We start from the raw sequence: 21,095 nt of genomic DNA on the forward strand, positions 1-21,095 counted from the left end.
TTAAGGCTGATTTCAAAATAAAACTCAATAAATCTCAAAACGGGTGTAGTGTTTGTTTCATTTTTGCAGTTATCTGGTTTGGAAACTATCCCACAAAGTATTGCGAAATAACGCAAAGACTATTGCGTGGGGACACAAAAAAGAAAAAAATCCCCCCTTGTGCCCTCGCGGGCTCCGTATAGAAAGGCTTCATCAAGGGAAGATATTAAATAAATATGTTGTGAAATAGAAAAAAATTGAATGTACCATTAAATGTACAATTTATTTAATACATCATTCAATATTAAGTGTACCACTAATTACGTCATGTCGTCTTTAAAATTATACTTAATTATTTAGTGGCACATTTAATTGCATAATAGTCTATTTCATGATATAATGGTACATTTATTGTTTCTAATGATGTATTAAATAAATAAATGGTACCTTTAATTTAATGGCACATTTAATGTTACATTTCTTTCATGTTACATTTACTTCACTTATGGGACATTCACAACATTTATTTATTTAATGATGATTTTATTGTATTAATTGTGTCCAGTTTGACCCTCCATTCTTGATGCCTGTATAGGAGGTCATGTCAGAATTTGAATCAGGTGTTCTGGAGCAGACACACATCTAAAACCTGCAGGGAAAGGGTCCCTGAGGACCAGGGCTGTGAACCATTGAGGTACAGTTTCTAAATTATGAAGGTAATGCCTTTTTGCCCTTTTGTTCAACAAGTACAGTTCTCTTACTAGGTGCATTTTTCTTTTGTTCCAGCAACTTGAAACATAAAAATTATGTCATTGTTCAAAGGAAACAATCACTTAATAAATAAGTAAAATACAACTAGGTACATTTTGTTTATTCAACTAAGATAGGCATGGTCTGTTTCCTTGTTTGATATTTTATTATTTCTTCATTATTATTCTTTTTACTTTAAAAACAGGGACCTAACTGGTCCTTCAAAGAAAGAAATTGCCAAAAGACTAAATGAAGAAAACAAAAATGGGAGTGGCACAGGAGTGGGAGTCGTTCTGAATGGGAGCGGGATGGGAGTGGGAGTCAATTTACCAGGAGTGGGACGGGACAGGATTTTTTTCGTTATGCTGGCCTGGGATTGGGATGGGACAAGACATTTTTCTGTGGGAGCGGGATGGGACAGGAGAGAAAATCCACTCCCGTGTCACCCTCTAGTATATATCAGGGAAGACAAAGGTGCTTGGCATTCTACAGATTGCACTACACTGCAGCAGCCACCAGGTGCATCTAATCTGCTGATTGCAGCCAGGGAGACAGGGTAGAGCAGACGTGCCAGAATCATAACATTATGTGTTAGAATACCCCACTAAGGTCCAGACCTAAATACAATTAAACGTTTTAGTCGAAACTTGAAAATTTATATTCATACATATTGTGAATGAGCTTCAGCCATTTTGCAAATAAGAATGGGAAAAAATGTTGGCCTCAAGATCTGCAGTTATACTCCAAAACATTTGCATCTCCAAATGGGGCGAAAGGTGGTTCCACACAGGATTGATTGACTCTTTGGCTGAATACATCTATGTGTATATTTTTTACAGTTACAAGCAACATTTTTTAACATTGTACATATTGTTGTCGTGTGTCAATGTCTTCAGCACTGTTTGATAATTAGCACTGAACAGTTATAGAAGATGTAATAAGCAGTATTTCACACTGTGAGAACGTCATGTCAGTCATGATCTCGTTTCTTTCTTGTCTGACACTCTTTGTCTCTTTCATCTAGATTCTTCATTTCTTCCCTGTCAGAATACACCTGTTTTATCATTCCAACTATCCTGCCTGTCCTCCTCCTACTTCCCAGACCTTTCTTTTAATCTGATACTTTTCCTTTTTTGTTGAACTTCATTGCTGACAAAGTCACAATGCATCTTAGTACAGTTAAAGTTTGCAAAGGCCCTCAAAATTCAAAAAGACAGACAGGAACTTTAGTTCCTTTCTGATTTTGTGCTTTTATCTTCCTGTCTTCTCCTACCTTCATTCCTCTATTCCTGTTTTTCTCTCCCCACCATCTTCCTCCTTTGGCCTTGAGCTAAATGAACTGTGACACTAAAGGTTAGAAGCAGATCCCAGCAGATATAGGAGGCACTCTTTAATTAAAACGGTATCTTTCCACTGTTCTCTCATTTCTGTTCATCAGAACCCACTGCTGCCATCTCCCAGGCTTTGATTACGCCAACTTTCATTTGCTTGCCAGCAATAATTGAAAACTCAGCGTGATAAAAGTAATATTGTATTCTGCCTAAACAAGCACAAACTCCTGGTACGTGACCGTGTCAAGTCCCGTTAGCTCACCCTGGCTTTTTCTCCTCCCCCCTTCTTTCTCTCCTCCGCCCTCATCTTGCTAGGCACTCTTATAGTCCTCTTTCATGTCTGCTTTCCTTCAAACATATGGACACACATATTCACATCAATCATTTTTCTATTGCCTCCTTCTCTTTTCTTGTCTCACATTTTTACTGTGATATTCCACTCCCCCACCCAATGTCTGCTCCAGTTAAAATCTCAATTGGTTTATGCATATTGCCTCTTTTATCCTTTGCTCCCTCTCTTTCTTTTTCCTCTCCCTTTCTTTTGGTTTCAGACACACAAAACATTTAGTTGATTTGCTATCTCAATACAAACGGTGTTGCTGCTCATAATTGCCATGAAATGTAGATGCAAATTGCTTTCTCTTCAGTCGCCCCTTTTTTATTCTGCCCTCCGTTCATCCTCCCCTCTGTGGGTGCCTGTTGAAGCTCTACAAAACTCATTCATCTGTTACTAACTTTTACCTCACCGTTGGCGTACTTTTTCTGTCCCCCCCTCTGTGCTCCTGGCTAACCACCTCTTCCCCACTGCCTTCTCCATTCAATACTGTGATATCTCTGCTGGGGGGAAAAAGAAAGAACAAATCTGTGTTTTTGCTTCTAACTTCCACATTCATCCCCCATCTATTCTCTCATCCTCTCTCTAGGTGTTGTGTCACAGCAGGACAATGGAAAGACATTCAGCGTGTCCAGCACCATCCGCATCCCAGTGGAGAGGAAAGACAATGGGGCGGCGCTGAGCTGCGAGGCACTCCACCCCGCACTGAACACCCAAAAGAGGATTCGACATTATCGGCTGGACGTGTATTGTAAGTCCTCTCACCCTCTTACAGCACTTTCTTAAAACTTATCGAGCAAATGAAAAAGCATAATGTTCAATTCTAAATATTTCAAACTCCTCATTATTTCATCTGTGCTGCAATCACCTAAATAAATACTTTAGTGCTATTAATTATATTGTTTTCCCTGCAAAAATGTCTCATACTTAGAGCATAATTTGAAAAGAAATTAGTGTTTTATTTTACACCTGATTTTCAGAGCAGTGTGAGACAAGTCCTCGTTAAAGCCAAATCCATAGAGATCCTGTTGTGCAGAAATAGACCTGTAGTCAGGTCAGGGTCCTGGCCTGGGGTTTTAAGAGCTTTCCAACATCTACATAAAAAAGGAAAAACTTGGGTCAGATTAGTATTCACAATGATCTGAGGACTGTTTAGGGATGGATTGAGATTGATCCCCGCAGGCTTATTTGCAGAAGGTAGTAGAATCTAATGTCGTCTTAGAGGAGGAAGTGCATTAAAATACTTAAGAGTAGTTCTAATTCATTAGGTTTGATATTCTCATAGGGAATCTCAGACTGTTTCAAAGAATCTGTAAGAATCTGTGTAGAATATTCCAATCAAGGTTTGAACAGTTCATATATTGTAGATTTTTATGGTTCACTAATGTTAAATTTGCCCTAATGCAAAAAATACGTTAAAAAATACAACATTTTGTATCTTTTCAGTGTAAAATGATCCCGCTGAGGTACACATCCTATATTTTGAACTGGAGATAGTCAGTCATTTAAAGAAATAAAGTAAAATAGTCCTTTACTTTAGCACCCACAGGAAGCTCTGAATGCTAATTTTTGCAGCTAACGATTTGTCGCCTGCATGATCACAGCAATTTTATTTCATTACATTTGATATTCACTCAGGTAACCAAGCTAAAGTAGAGACAGAAATTTTGGTTTCAAAACACATTCTTAATAGAGTTGTAATGTTATGTCTGACACATGAGACTAGACTATAAAAAATATTGCGTTCAGAAAATGAGATGGGATTTTAGCAATATTTTGGGGATAACTAAGAATTCCCATTTTGTTGTCATTGTTTTTACAAACTGAGTAAAGGTTTCATAAATTACAAAGTGTTTAAAAGAATCTTTAATCAGTCCATAATATTGCAGTACATGTTGAAATAGCCTATAAATTTGTGCTTTTCGTGATAATTCTTGAGACTCCCTAAAGCCAAGAAGACCCACTGAAAATGATACATATTTGTATTTTCACAACTAGAAGAAAGGTTTAACAAATCTCTAAATATGGCTGTTGCCTGTGAAACTGTTCAATTTATGTTTGATAGGCCTATGTGTTTCAGATCTTGACCAAGTCCAGTCCAGATTCAGAATAAAATCGGGGAAAAAGCCCTATATTTTAGCACCAAAAGGAGCTTTGAAGCAGATGCCAACATTTGTGCAGTTAGCAGCTAGCAGTTAAATGCCAGTATCACCTTTAATCAATTAGGTTGGATATTCACCCATGCTTAGATAGGAACCATTTTACAGGCTTAATAGAGATGTAATGGTACATCCAACTCATGATATTAGACTATACATGAAATTAAGCTTACAAGAAAAAGCAATATTTTTTTTGGAAAACTAAACATTTGCCTTTTTTTGTTTTTCACAAATAGTGTGATGGCTTTAGAAATCAATGTAACTATATGTATAGTGTGAAAAAGAGGTGGAAGAACTTCCAAAAAAGTTATTATTAATTAATTAATTAGTTATTAAACTTAGTTACAGTTGGTTAAGCTTAAAGACATAGAATGGCTTTACATTAACAAGAAATATTTTGGCAATTTTTTATCACAAGATTTCATGCCACAATCCTAATGCTCAATGTTTGCAAATCTGTAAAATTAGATTAATGTAGACAATAAGTCTTTCTTTAGGCAGCTCCATCATACAGCTGTGCAACAACTAAAGAACTACTTCTTGTCTTTCTTCAAAATAAGACCGAAACAAAGCTATATGGTGTCAAGCTTAAAGCATCCACCTATTAATCTAATAACTGGCAGAGATGGCAACTTGAGTACAAAAATAAATACTCCAGACTTGTCTTAGATTTAGCCGCACACCACACTTGAGAGAATATAATATCAGTGTGAAATTTTAAGTAAACTCTTACATGCTCTTACCACATTGCACCTTACTCTTTGTTTTGTAATTCACAATGTACTTTGAAATATCGTAAACATTTTTACGTGACACAAAATACAGATTTAGATTGCTTCAAAATAATCCTCCAAATACTCTGATGCAGAATTAACAAAAGAAAAGCCTCAAAACCCTATACGATGTGCTATGCAGTAAAAGAGTGGAATACTTAAACACAGGGATTAACAGGTATTAACTAAGTTATCAAAACACTTGTGTTTCATCAGAATATAATGAACACATTGCTCTTAAGCCATTTCTGCTATTCTTTTTAAAAAATAAATACATATTAAAAGAGTAGATGATTTGACTGGACTGGAAAAAAACACTTCCTCTGATATCAGCTCATGATAACAGCTTACTGCACCGGACAAACTCAGATCCTGACAGCAACAGCTTAGCCCTTCATTGACTAAAGTGGACCTTGACAAGAAATATAGTGGTGATTTATCATTACCAAAGTCTCATCAAGCACCCCTACTGCTCTAAGTTTACAAGGCTGTAGAATCAACTTCATGTGGAAGCTCTGAAACTAGTCTCATTTACACACATAAACAATTTATTTAATATGTCTATAATAAACATTTCTATGCTATTTCTTACTTTTTCTTTATATGCACATTTTTAATATTCCTATTTTGTATTAAATGACATAAAAAATAATGTAACGTTTTTCAGTTCAGTTGGATTGCAGTTAAATGACATCATTACTTTCAATTTGTCTGTTTGCCAGCTTTCCCATAGTTGCACATTTGGTGCGCATTATTAATGCAGTTCATTCAACACCTGTAAACCATGAGAATAGATCAACACATTTCATCTCCATTTCCTGATTAAATGGTACTACCAGACCAATATTCTGTTACACAGTTTGTTCTCTCCTCACATCATCATCCCTGGCAGTTCAGTGGGACTCTTATCCTGCAATATGTCCATAATTCTGCAAAGTCAAACATTCCACAGGCACATAAATATTTACTGTTGGTGATATGATTCATACCCAGCAAGTAATTCTGCATCAGCCTGTGAGAACAGTTAATTTGCCACATGTATATAGCTGTTTGTTGATAGATCAGAATGATTAATATTTATCAGTCTCCACATTCTGCATGCTGGTGGCTTCTCCAGTAACAGAACAGGCAATAATGGCCCTGTCGTCTGTGTGGATTTGGCTTCCCGTTGCTGTGTTATTGAAGTAAATGCGGTACAGCAGCTGGTGGAGTGGTGGACTGCTTATGATAACAGGTGTCACAAACGTAGGATTGTGGGCTCGTTGCCTTGGAAACAGATGTTAAAGACTCTTCTTCCTGCCACTTTATCACTTTTCCCTCGGTCCTTATTTTTGTTCTCATCCCTTGTCGCCCTCTATTTTCTTTTCTCTTTTGTTACTTCTTTTTGTTCCACCTGAACTGTTGCTGTAATCTGATCTGTTTTGTATACATTTTGCCATTGAACCCACAAACTGACATACTCTCACTTTTTATTTTGTTTCTCCACAGTTGCTCCCACAGTGCGAATTGTTCCTCCCACAGGGATTTTGCGTGAGGGCGACTCACTCAGCCTCACCTGCTCTATCACTGGGAATCCTTTGTAAGTGTGTGTTTGTGTTGAACAAAGCCATTTTCTAAAAGTATGACTTCACCTTCAGGATATTTGCTTTGCTTTTACACTTGATGAAATTGGACAAAGTTTGTAATGGTTACTTGAGAAAATTCTTTGAGGATATCAATCACTGATATCCTCATTTTATCTCCTAAAGCACATGAAATGGGTACTTTTACACGGGGCAAAATTAAACCTGTGAAAAGGGGTTTTACTGAAACTTGTTTACAACTTTGAAGAGAACATGGGGAAAGTGGAAAAGGACAGTGCCGGTCCTTAAAAAATGTACGACATGCAAAAAGCCAGATAAAGATCCTTCTGTGCCATGCCGTTATCTGCAGAGGGACCCGCAGCAGTAAATAGCTTTAATCTTTCTGAGAAACAGTTTTTAGAAGTTTACATCTTTTGTTGAGTTGTATGTATGGATGGATGGATGGACTGGTGGACTGGTGGACTGGTGGACTGAGGGATGGATGGATGGATGGATGGATGGATGGATGGATGGATGGATGGATGGATGGATGGATGGATGGATGGATTGGTGGACTGGTGGACTGGTGGATGGATGGATTGGAGGACTGGTGGATGGATGGATGGATTGGAGGACTGGTGGATGGATTTTTCCTTAGATTGTGTGGATCAATTGTCTGAAAGCCATAAACTGCAAGTAAAATATTGACTGCACATCCTTTTCCACAGAACACTGCTGCCAAACAATCCTAATATTAAAAATTCAAACAAAGGTTGCAAGTACAGGGTTGGTGCATCCCTGCACATCAAAATCATTGCCCTTTAAAACTTACGTCACAGGTTTCTAGCGATCCAAGGCTTCATAATAGCTACTAATTAACTTTATACACTGAGTTCTGTTAGTTAGGCTTTTCATAAAATTTCCACAGTTTGGTTCAGAGAGAGAAAGCTGCAGAGAGCTTAAAAGCCTCACACTTACATCCAAGGAAATGCACACAAACCGGGCTGTCCTTATTTATGTCAATGTGATGCTGTATATATTAAATGGCAAAGTCCACTGAAAATATCATAATAGCTGACAGCCTTTAGGGTTTGTCAGATACATACACTTTAGTGTTTTGGATCCTTCACAAATATTTGTCTGCATCTAAAGCTAAAAAAATTGATAAGATAAAAAACAGCAGTTGAGACATAAGGAGAGAGATAGGTTAATGTAGTTATTGAGCAGTGAACAAATCTTCTGTAAACAGGGTGTTTCTTGAGACCCTGTTAATTTTACAGGTCAGCTGATGGATTTAAGTACAGATGCTTTTCTTCCTGACGTTTTGTTTACATTGGTTGCAATATATTTTTTAAAACGATACAGATCTCTGTTTCTATATGCTTTTTTCTGTTAACGGCAGTCATGGTAAAATGTTTTGTCCATAAAGTTCCGGCAATTGGTTTCTTTTTAATAAAAAGATTCTTCAATATTTTTAAAGCGAAATAAAAATATAAAAAAAATCCCAGATCAGATCTCGATAATGTCACAGGGGTAACGGCAAGCTCTATGTTATGAACCTTTGAACAGACGTCATATTTGCATTGGATTGTTTTTTTCTACGAGAAGCTAATGATCCTTTTTCTAATAGGTGGGATCTTCCTATGTGTAACGCACACTGAGAAAGAACTGAAATACAAATAGTGGAAGTAAAAATCTAATAAATCTGTTCATTTAAATGCTATGATGTCTTTGTTTTTTAAAAATGTTTTTTTCTTATTTCTGTCTGTCACTGATCACAAATGCTTCACCGACTTTGGTTTTGAATTTTGTCATTTTGTGCTATTTTGTATTTTTAATAGATGTTTGTCTTATGTTTTGTTGAGTCGTTGTTTTTACGATTCATGTGTTTTCCTTTGTTGTTTTAGTCTTTGTTCTTTGGTTTTGCATGCCTCTTTTGTTGATGTTTAGTTATTGCTTTAGTTTTCGCTGATCTATGAACTTGCCATTCTCTCTCATTAGTTTTCCCTCAGTTGCCTCAAGCTTCCTCCTCCCTCGCAGCTGCTACGCATCAGTAATCACTGCCCTGTTTTTTTTTTTTTTTTTTTTTTCAATCCAGTAATCACCTCTCCAGTATATGTGGCCCTCCAGTTTTATTTACTTCTTCTCAAATCCCCCTGTTGCTCTCAGTGACATTCTGGTTGCCTCTCGTTTGTTTTTCTTACATGTTATCACCCATTTTACCTTATTTAGTAAGTCTTGAGTTGTTCAGTTTATATTTGATTAAACAATTTTCAAATAATCCTAGCTGCCTGCAGCTGGCATTTTGATCCACAGCCACATGAAACGTGACATTTACACGTTTCTATATTTATTCAATTCAATTTAATTCAGTTTTATTTATATAGCTCCAATTCACAACACATGTCATCTCAAGGGACTTTACAAAGTCAATTCAAATCATACAGATTTCGAGTCAGGTACATACATTCCAATTAATCTTAATTATTAAACAGGGCAATCAAATTCAGTTTATTATTTATATTGTTTAAAAATATTTTCTATATCAGGAAACCCAGCAGATTGCATTGAGTCAGCGACTTGCAGCGTTCATTCCTTCTGGATGAGCGTGTAGCGACAGTGAGCAGTCGTTTGCATCGACGTTGCAGCAATCCCTCATACGGAGCATGCATGTAGCGACAGTGAAAAGGAAATCTCCCTTTTAACAGGAAGAAACCTCCAGCAGAACAAGGCTCAGTGTGAGCGGCCATCTGCCACAACCAACGGAGAACAGAGCAGAGACACAAAAAGAACACAGAAGCACTGATCCAGGAGTACTTTCTATGGGAAATATGACGATAAAGCTGGAATTTATCATGAGCAAGGCAAACAGTAAATAGTCTGGGACTGAACTTGTGTATCATTTTTTTAGTAATACCAAAGTGCTTTTATGCAATGATTCTCATTCAACAAGCTGCGCTGCAAATGTTTGTACACTCATCCACTGATATGTGGAGCAGTAGACAACTGGAGACTATGTGCTTTGCTAAACGGCACATCATCATGAGGCAGAGGAAGCTGGAATTGGACCAACAACTTTCTGGTTGCATAACGACTATTCCTTCCACTGGGCTACAGTTGTTATGTATGTGCTTTATCATCCAATGAATCAGGTTTTAAACATAGACATAGGTAAAATCTGTCTCCCGAATAACTTGATTTAGTGCTGCATATGAAATATTATGCCAGGATAATAATTACTCTAATTCATTACTCTGAAATTTTGAATAATTGTCAGGTCCCTCAAATCTTAAATTACTGCCTAATTATTAATGTAGGACTTGTTGCTCTTTAAACTTTTTAAATGAACAAGTAGTACTTCACCCAGGCTTTTATTAGACATTTACTAGTATGATTTTAACAAAGTGCCTTTGTAAATAGCAAAGCAAACTAAGACTATCATCAAATTGTCGTCATCCTCTTTGTATTTAGAAGAAGCTTAATTGTTTGAGTCATTATTTTATAGCGTGAAGGACAATGTGAATTTAAGAGGATGCTCCAAACTTTCACTATAATTAAGACTGTATTAGTAATTGTTCGTGACTAGTTACCACTTTTCAAGGCCAACTTTGAAACAAACCTTTATTTTTCTTCCCCTGGAGGGTCCATGCACTCTACAGAGTGATATTGGGCCCTAAGCTGTTAAGCCCTCTTCTAGATGGTCCATCTGTCTGTGGGCACTGGGTCTACTAAAGCTCCCTCAGAAAAGGTCCATGCAGCCAAAGAGTTAGCCTGTGTGTGTTCCTGTTTTTGTGTGATGTCTTTACTAAAATCCAACTGAGAGGACTGGCTGAGGAGCGTTTTGGCAGTAGCGTCTCTAAAGCTTTGTAGTGGCTGATTGGGAGCACTGTGTGTATGCATAGATGTGTGTTTGCGTGTGTTTTGGGGATCAGAGGGTGGAACTGCAGGCAGCTCTGCACTCTGACCTCGATCTCCTGCTTTAGTGCAGACACACATAGACATACACACAAACACAGTGCCGTGGTCACCCCCGTATTTTCTTTTCTAAGCCTGGTTAACTGCCTGTTAGGCAATAAGGACCAATTAAATGCCACTACCTTTTGGTGAAAGGTTACACTTAGTGTGTCTGGTATTAAGATAGAAAATGGGGATGCCGCCATGTCACTTTGCTCGATTACCTCCTTATTTGTAAATTAGCTTCATAAGGGTTTACAGAGGCCAGGGGTATAAGTGTATATTTATGAGTTTGAAGCAGAGAAAAAGATTCTGTATTGCACATTTAGCAGGAGAGATTGTTTGCATGTGAGGAACTGAGCAAGAAAGAGGTTTAATTAGACTTCTTGAAGGATTAGAACCCAGACGAGTCAGGATTGTAATCTGTCCAAAGTGGCATGAGCCATGACACCCAGCCAGAAACACACTCACATAGTCACATATATTTCTTCACCCGGATGTCTCTGTAATCCTCACACCACCTGTCTGCTCTGCTTGCCTGTCTTTCATGACCAAATCATTTTGTCTGCCTGCTCATGTCCTTCATTTTCCACCATATCATCTCCTCTGTCCTTTTCTCTTTGTATTATTACTCTTTCTTCCTGCTTTTGTCTTTTTTCCACCCTGCACACCTGGTACCCATTTTCTCTCTCATCTGCCATTCTCTCCCTCCTAGTACCCGTTTCACACCTTTGCTGCTCTCTGACCATACACCTCCTCATTATTTTTCAGGATGCAGACCCCTGTTACCATTGGCTTCTTCTTCAGAGCCCTTTCTATTCTGTCTTGTCATCTCACTCACCCTCACCCTCTGGGCCACTTTACCCTCCTTTGCCACTTTTCTTTTTATAGCAACCCTGTTTGTGCTGCAGTCCATTCTTTTAACTTGACTTTATTTTTCTTTTGCAATAGCAGCTAAGGTCTTCTGAGTATCGTTTAAACCATTGTTGCTGTGAAAATATTCACCCCGTTATTCATTTACTGCATATCAAGAACATCAGTAAGCTGTCTTTGCATTTTCAAAGCAAATACTTCTAAGCATAAATCTTGTATTTACACAATAATCTGTCTGTTTTCTGTTTAAAATGTTTTGCAAATAGCATCAGACCTCCTCAGCTCATTAACATAAAATAACACAATACAGTAAATACAGTAAGCATGTGCTTAGAGTAACATGGTCTACAGGTTTAACTATATCGTTCCCTTCATTATATATAAATTATGAACGTTATCCATGAAAACCTGTTAAATATTTCAATCCAAACAACTGTTAGAGTTAGGGTATGTATGCAAATGTTTCAGAAGCAATCACTTGGTTGAACTGTGCATTTGCAGTTATGTAATGTTTCTTTGGCATGTTTATTATGTTTCTATTTGTTTACTGTACCTATTTTCATAACGCTATTTATACTTAGACTGATGAGGAAACAAGTAAGACGCATTTTCAGAATTACTCTGCGTCTTAGATAAAGCAAGCTAATGTCAACATTAGCATGCTCTGTCTAAAGATCAAAATAACTGGATATTTGAGGTAGTAAGTTAATGTTAACGTTAGCATTAGCATTAGCGTGCCTGGTCGATTCAGGTTGCAATTCATTATGGCCTGATTGACTGACACAGCCTCTGAAAACTAAGTTTACTGTGTCATGTGATAAACACAGCAATTTTTAGTGCTTGAAAAAGTACAGTGAGAATTCTGCATATCTCTATAAATGAGCTAACAATAAAATTTAAAAGAGTAAACAATTTTAACACACCTTGTGTTTAGTTCTGTTGTGATGATGGGCTCCTAAACCCAGGCGACTTCCTCACTGAAGGCCAATGCATCCAGTCATATTTAATAAATCAGAATATTATTGAAAGTTAATTTACTTCAGTTACTGAATTCTAAATTGAAACAATTAGACACAGTCTGATGTTTTAAGACTTTATTCTGTTATGTAATCATTATTTTCTGCTTACAGCTGATGTAAACACAACATTTAGATTAGAATACTACATCAGACAAATAAAAATAGTTTTAATACAAAAATGTGTGCTCAATGAAAAGTATGTTTAAAAACTTACTGTACTCTGCAGGAACAGAGAAATGTGTTCTCTCTCCCAGGGCTGCAAGAAAAACATTAGATTATTGTGTCCTTGCAGCCATGGTTTGGAGACTCTTGCAGCTTGTTCTTGATGTGTATTCTAGATAGAACGTTTTTCTTGTGTTTTGTCTGAGAAATATGAAGTGGGTATGCTGCAGTAGGAGCGCTTTAGTTCATATGAAATATGAAATGTCCTTGCAGCATCCAGTAAAATAGCCTGTCTGTTCTTGCAGAGTATGTACAGTCCTTTGGTCATTAATTCATTAATTTGGTCAAAGTGACATAAATTATTATTTATCAGCATGTACAAACTGTGGAAAGAAATGTGTATTCTGTACTATTTTGTCAGCTTTATGTTCTCATGTTCTAATCTCACAGGGAAGCTTAGATATGTGTGATCCTCAAGGGTAGATTTTTCATAACTTATTTTTCCCATGAAAGGGGATAGAAACTGTTATGTATGGAAACTGTAAATATATTTGTAACTTCATTTTGTTGTTAGCCCAATACTGGTGATTTTAATACTAGATAATAAAATTAAATTACCAAAAAGAGGCTGTGAATTTGGTTGGTTCTGTTTGAAGATCAAGTTCAGCATGTTACAAAAAGCATCGTCACCTCTCCTTATAGCTTCTGGTCATTATTAGTTGACTGATTAAGAAACAAATTAATAATTTTTTCCCAAATTAGATTGAATGGAAACACTCTGTTTAGAATCATTTTTGATATTTCTACTTAATTTTTCCTCCCAGGCCAAGAACCATTCAGTGGTCCAAGATAAACGACACCTTACCAGAGAGAGCAGAGACTTCTGGACCCACTCTTCAGATTTCCCGCCTCAGCCAATCACACAATGGGACATACTTGTGCCAAGCCCAGAACAATTATGGTCGTGCTGTTGATCATTACACCCTGTTGGTGTATGGTAAGTACGCCAATTGTTTGTTCTGTTGATTGTTTTTCTTTTTCATCCCCCTTTTAAGTTGTTAGCTTAGTAAGTTTTTTTGTTGTTGTTTGTTTGAGATTGCTCTTTTGGGAGATCTGTTAATTTTTTATTGATCATCTCTTCTTTCCAGCATCTTTGTGGGTGTTATGGCACAGAGCAGTAGACACTTGAAATCCTGATGCCTTTTTATCTAACTTTGGGCTGTGTTTGATTTTATGGTTTAAATTTTAGTCTTGCTGTGGACATAGCAAGTCTTATTCACTACACCTTCTGTGTAACTGATTCCGCGTGATGTTCAGGCTTCCTCGACAAGCGAGCTCAGTAACATGATTATTCAGTATATTCTTTGTAAGCTGCTGGGACCCAATTTTCTCCTCAGGGAATTTAGAAAACCTGAAATCTCTTGAGTGCAATAAATGAAGATGGCTGAATGATTTGTCACTGAAATAAGGTTTTGGACTTAAACTTCCATTTTCTGTATGACGTTTGCCTGTTCTTAATGTGCCTAAATGGGGGAGTCATTAAGTGCTTTGATTGTCTCTTCCAGAGCTACAAATGACACAGGTACCTGTGTCTTTAAATTGGCTGTAATAGTTGTTGTGAGTGATTGAGTGTTTTTTTTTTTATGTTAGCACCATGATGGGCTGGTAACCTTGTAACCTATCCAGGGTCCAACTCAAGACAGGTACAGAATCCAAGCCCTGAGCAACAGATGGAAGAACTGTGTTTTTCTTCAAAACACACCGGCACATAGAATACAGACAACCGTCTCTTTTTTTTTTACATGATTAAATTTGGCCGAAAAACAGCAGCTAAGCATCTGTTGCATTTAGAAGTCAGATGAATGCTCTTTTTTGTATAAGCAGAACTTTCAGCGAGGAGGTAGATTTGGGCAAGGTGCTTTCTGTTGTTTATTTTTCCCAGATGTTGCACCATTAATTGGTTGATAGTTATTCTTTAAGTGCATATATCATTGTTTTTACAACTATTCCTTTTCAATTGTTTTCAGGTATGTACATCATGACAGGTATATTAATTTCCATGTCTGAAATAGAGAAATATGTTAAAAAGTGTGAAAGAAAACATTTTTTTACAGTGATTTATCCTGTGTGGAGGAAGAAATCAGAAGAGATGTTGTCCGAGTGCTTGTAGACCAAAGAAACCGACACCCTACGGAGAGATTTAAATGCATTTTTTGGCAAGCCCAGTCTGCCTACAGTTCACCACAGCGATGAATGACCACTGATAATCAAAAGCTGCCATTTTAAATACTGAAATTTAGATAGCAGTTGCTACAGAATTAGTTATGTAACATAATCTGATACAATTCTGACCAGCAATGTTACACAGTTACTTTGATGTGCACAATCATCAGCACTCTCATATCTCTATACTTAGATATACCAGTGAGCCATGCTGTGGTTGTGCAAGTCACACTTTTCTCCACCTAATCAGCATGTGTTTAGCTTGTGAGGATTTACTGCATTACCATTTGAGACTATAGCAGTCCATAAGCAGTAACTTCCTAAAGTGTCATTTCAAGTTCATGCTACAAATGTTGTTGATGGAAGGGAAGTTAAAATACTCATATACAATCAGACACCAGCTGTAGTCTGTCTCTCCTTCATTTGGCTCAGACACTGAGAAAAACTTTGTCATAGCTGAAGCTAATTTTTGTGGGAGAATATACAGAAGTAAAATTTGGAGAGACAGGTTGTTGATTTGATTCTATCCTACATTAATATCCATTTGTACAGAGATAGGATTCATGAAAAGTAAAACCCATTTTCTTATTTGATAAACTTCCTTGACAGACCCGTGGTCGCCTCAGCCGTCTGACTGTTGACTGCTCGCTCTAGATATCTGTCCCAGCTGTGACATGAAATGTGTTTTGTCTTCCTCCCTTAGGTTATGTTTGTTTATCCCTTCTCAGAAATCCAAGATTCCAATTGTTTTGTTATCCTGGGAAAAAACATGTTTCCAACAGAGAGACATTTGTTTGGTGGGTGAACAGATAAGTCTTCTTCCTTCCTGTGCTTACCTTCACTGAGTTCACCTATGTTTCCTGCATAGATAATCTTTGTAGCAAAAGTTCTAATCCATTCTCTGTGATGGCCATAAAAAGCCACACATCCAGTTGACATATTTCTGTTGAGAAGGTCATTTTTTTAACCCCCTATTTTTAAGGCTGTGTTTCCAAAGCCACTTGTTGTGTCAGAAGAGTAAGTTTTAAAATTACTTAACCACCTTAAAAAAGAAAACAGTAAAAAAGCCTGAATGTGATTTGTATAATACTTTCAATATGTGTAGGTTATTTGACTATAAAGTATTATATTTTCTCCTTTAATGAGCGTCAACCTAGGTTGGTTACACGGCATGGCTCAGTGAGTTTCAATTCAATTCAGTTTTATTTATATAGCGCCAATTCACAACACATGTTGTCCCAAGGCACTTCACAACAGTCAGGTACATACATTCCAATTAATCGTAACCATTGAACAGTGCAGTCAGAGTTAGTTATCTATTCAAATTGGATAAAAAGTTTTTCTCTCTAAGGAAACCCAGCAGATTGCATCCAGTCAGTGACTTGCAACATTCCCTCCTCCTGGAGGAGCATGTAGAGACAGTGGACAGTCACTGGCATTGACTTTGTAGCAATCCCTCATACTGAGCATGCATGTAGCGACAGCGGAGAGGAAAAACTCCCTTTTAACAGCAAGAAACCTCCAGCAGAACCAGGCTCAGTGTGAGCGGCCATCTGCCATGACCGACTGGGGGTTTGAGAGAACAGAGCAGAGACACAAAGAGAACAAAGAAGCACTGATCCAGGAGTACGTTCTATGGGAAGGAAAAGTAAATGTTAATGGATGTAGCTCCTTTAGTCGTTTCACCTAGAAAGAAAGAACAGATCAACTCTGAGCCAGTTTTCAAGGTAAGAGTCTGAAAGAGAGCACAGTTTGTTACAGTTAAGCTCAGTCAATCGCCATGTCCAGGAGAGAGAAAGGGTTAAACACTAAAAGACAGGGCCATGTGGATCATCGGTAGAGGGTGAGCATTAAGTTGTTGCCAGCAGAAGCTCGGACGATGCCCCTCTCCAGAAAGGTGTCACAGGTAGACACAGAGTCAGGCCAGTTGTAGCATCTAGGAAGAGAATAGAGAGAACAAAGTTAAAAGCTGAAATAACAACAAATAATGCAAAATTGGAGAGTAGTGTGAGAATGTAGCGAAGAGGGTGAAAGTGGTCATTATGTCCTCCAGCAGCCTGAGCCTATAGCAGCATAACTACACAGATAGTTTCAGTTCAGATTATTTAGTTAAACGGCACTTATTTTCAACAATGTCGTCTCAAGGAACCCCACAAAGGGTCCCACTGATGGTCGTTGTTATACTAAAAACCACAACGATTGGGATACATCTCTCTGTCAGACTGATTATAACCATTGGAAAAGAGAAGGGGTCATACAGGTAGCAGAAATGGAGGGTGTGTTTGCACCTCAACCATAACTGAGCCGGTTTAGGCAAAACCTGACTCCCCCTTACTCCAACCAACAGGGAGGGAGGAAGGCTCCCTCCCTGATAACCTAAGCCTAACTATAAGCTTTATCAAAAAGGAAAGTTTTAAGCCTAGCCTTAAAAGTAGACAAGGTGTCCGCCTCACGGACCAAAACCGGGAGCTGGTTCCACAGGAGACGAGCCTGATAACTAAAGGATCTGCCTCCCATTCTACTTCTAGAGACTCTAGGAACCACCAGTAAACCTGCAGTCTGAGAACGAAGTGCCCTGTTAGGAACATATGGAACCATCAGATCTCTGATGTATGATGGAGCTAAATCATTAAGGGCTTTATATGTGAGGAGGAGAATTTTAAATTATATTCTGGATTTAACAGGGAGCCAATGAAGGGAAGCTAAAATAGGAGAAATATGGTCTCTTTTTAATTTTTATCAGAACTCTTGCTGCAGCATTTTGGATCAGCTGAAGGCTTTTAACTGCATTTTGTGGACATCCTGATAGTAAAGAATTACAATACTCCAGCCTTGAAGTAACAAATGCATGGACTAGTGAGGATGATAGTGGAGACCTCAACATCTCAGGAAATTTGCATACCTCTCTTTGTCATCAACTGTGACAAATTGGCCAACTTTCTGTCTAGGTTTGAGTTGCATCTGAAAAAACAAGAATTTGTTGTATGGTAATCTTGTGTCAGTCCCACATAAACTTACAATGGTGTAAAGGACAAAACAGGATTTTTTTTTTTGTGTTTGTGAGGACAGCAGTTTGGATAAACTGCCATGCAAGCTCATAATTAGAGGCCAGATCCTGCTGTGTTTTTGATTTGGGCTAATTGCACAAACGTTGCTGTCACTCAGCAGGCTTGCTCCTTTTTGATTTAAGCTCCCTACCTCTGGTGGAGGCTCCTGTCATTGCATTTACCACCTGGCTTGGAGATCAGAAACAGAAAGGGCGAATGCAGAAAACAGAGATGTATTATAGAACAATTTTGGGCTGCTTTTAGTTAGCAACCCTTCACCACCCATAACACTAACACTACTTTTCTCTCACACATAAATGCCCTGTACACGCCATTGTACAAGCTTTCGGTGACACTAATAATGACAGTTTTTTAGGGTGGCAGCAGTGGCAAGATAAAAGGTGACATACCCACCCACTAGCTTCCTGTTTTTCTTTCTTTATGCACTTCTGAGAAGGTTGGACATTTAAAGCTTTGACGTCTGTAGTTACATCTGAAGAAACATGCTCTTTTGTTTTCTCTCATTTTTAGGTTTCTCTTTCTCTGCTTGTCTCAGTGGTCTGTCTTATCAGTGTGTGGCAAAAACAATCTCCCTATTATAGATCCCTGCCTTTTTGACTTTCTTATTACACATGTTTCGGATCATCAAGAAAATTAAAAGAATAACCAGAGTAAACAAAACACAGTTTTGAAATGATTTCATTTATATAGGGAAAAAGATGTCCAAACATACCAGGCCCTACACAAAGGTAACTACCCCCTTTGTTAAGTTCTGAACTTCACTTGCCTCATCCGGTCTTAATTAATGAAAGAAATGTGTTATCAAGATATTATTTAAATAGAATCTGTCTAATAGCATGAAGTTTACAAAAAGATCCCAAAAAGCAACATGTTCCAGTATAAAGAAATTCAAGAGCAGATAGAAAAAAAGTCATTGTCATTTATCAGTCTGAAGAGCATTACAAAGACATTTCCCATTATTCACAAATGGAGTAAACATGGAACAGTGGGGAGCCTTCCCTGGAGTGATCGGCCTACCAAATTACTCCAAGAACAAATCTAGAGCTCATTCAGGAGGCCTGTATGCGTGCCTCGGTTAAGGTCAGCATTCAAGAATCAACAATAGGAAATACACTGGGCAAAAACAGCATCCATGGGTGGCTTCCAAGGCAAAATCCATTACCGAACAGAAAAAACAGAAAAGCCGTTCTTACATTTGTCACAAAAATCTTAACAAGAACAGAAAAGGAAGGTTTTGAGACAAATGCAACCTGTTACCTCACCACATTCCAGAACACATCAGCCCAACAGTCAAACATGGTGGTGATAGTGTGATGGTCTGTGGCTGCTTTGCTGCTTTAGGACCTGGATGTGGTAATTGATGGAGCTTTGAATTCTGCTCTCTACTAAATTAGATTGACTGGCCATCAGTTCATGATCCTAAGCTCAAGCATACTTGGGTTATGCAGCAGGACAACGATGAAAGCTTGCCAGAAAGTTCTCCAAATTGCTTTAAAAAACAAAAATAAAGGTTGTGCTGTGGGTTAGTTGAAGTCATAAACTTCATGCTCAAGAACAATTCCACAGAGATGATCTGAATTCCTCCACAGCGATGTCAAAGATTAATTCCTTATATGGGTGGCACAACCAGTTATTAGGTTAGGGGTTGTCACTCTTTCACATAGAGGCAAGTTCGTTTGCTGAGCTTTTTTCCATTAATGAATGAAATCATATTAAAACATCGACCCATCTCCCAGTCCATCAGGAGGCAACACAAGGACATGCAGAACTAACAACCATGCATACACAAACACAGGCACGCGCACACACACACACGCACACACATACACACATATCTAAGGGCAAATTAGAGTAACCAATTAGCCTAACAGGTTTATGGTCTTTTGTTTACTCGGGTTGACTTTGTCTGGTAATAAAATTTGTTAGATGGCATGTAACATTTCTGTGTGAGAAAAAAAAATCTATACCAAGACAAATGCTTTTTTCAGCACTACTTTTCTCACCAATTTTTATGCTAGTGCTCTGCAAGTCAGTCAGTTTTTCCTCATCCATTAAAAAAAGCACAGAAATCCACAGAAAAACAGACCCATCTCCAGCTCCTCTGTTGTTCACTGCAGGTTTATATCAGTCACCTTCTTAAATCCTCATGCTGTTGCTTTGTATCAGCAGTGATGTCACTGTTCTTAACGAAAAGTACAACCTCACTGAGCGAGCAGATTGTTTCACTTCAAACCTTCATCTGAAAGAGATCAGGGTTGCTACTGCATGCCATTATATTAAACGCCCCTCTTGAGGTTTGAACAAATGTCACAGTGGATAATGAGGCAAACATGGTTTTAATTCTTTCTTTGGAAACATGGAGGGATCTTACCTAACATTCAGCTGTTAAAAGTTTCCAGAGATGTATGTGTGTGTCTTTTTAAATAATCTACAAACTGGAGTGTAGTATAAGCTATACATCTCTGCCAGCGCAAATAATCCACCATGGATGATTTAATAAGGTGTTAGAGAAATACCTCTGGGAATTAAATGAAGCTCATCAGTCAATATGGAAAATAAATAACGTTCTGTGCTGTAAAATATGTTAAGATGATTCATAACTCCAGCACCTACCCAGAGTATGCTTTCTTTTTTTTACATTTAACACCCACGTTGCTGCATGTTTTCTGATTTCTTTTAAATTGTGAATATCCTTTTTTTTATGGCAAAAGTCTTCACTTATTCTTAATGATTGTTGTGTGACAGGAAAAAAGATTAAGCTTTTTATGTGAGTTTTTTTTTTGTTTAAGTCTTTCTTCTCTATCTGTTCTCTCTCCTGTCTGCTTCACTGCACACTCAAGCTCTCCATATGTTTTTCCTCAATATCTAACTGTATTTATGCTCTACCCACTGTTCTCACCTCTTTTGC

At 37.8% G+C, this 21,095-nt stretch overlaps 1 protein-coding gene across 5 annotated transcripts in view; it reads left to right on the forward strand.

The window, feature by feature from the left end:
• Positions 1-21,095, forward strand: part of cadm4 (cell adhesion molecule 4) — a 293,442-nt gene that overhangs the window by 251,508 nt on the left and 20,839 nt on the right. For all 5 annotated transcript variants that reach the window (XM_047360878.1, XM_047360875.1, XM_047360879.1 and 2 more), the window contains exons 4-6: positions 2,984-3,145; positions 6,815-6,905; positions 13,721-13,893. In XM_047360878.1, coding sequence (XP_047216834.1) covers positions 2,984-3,145; positions 6,815-6,905; positions 13,721-13,893 — 426 coding nt within the window. The remainder of the gene's footprint in view (positions 1-2,983; positions 3,146-6,814; positions 6,906-13,720; positions 13,894-21,095) is intronic.

Source organism: Girardinichthys multiradiatus, chromosome 3, assembly GCF_021462225.1.
Source record: "Girardinichthys multiradiatus isolate DD_20200921_A chromosome 3, DD_fGirMul_XY1, whole genome shotgun sequence".
Taxonomy (NCBI): domain Eukaryota; kingdom Metazoa; phylum Chordata; class Actinopteri; order Cyprinodontiformes; family Goodeidae; genus Girardinichthys; species Girardinichthys multiradiatus.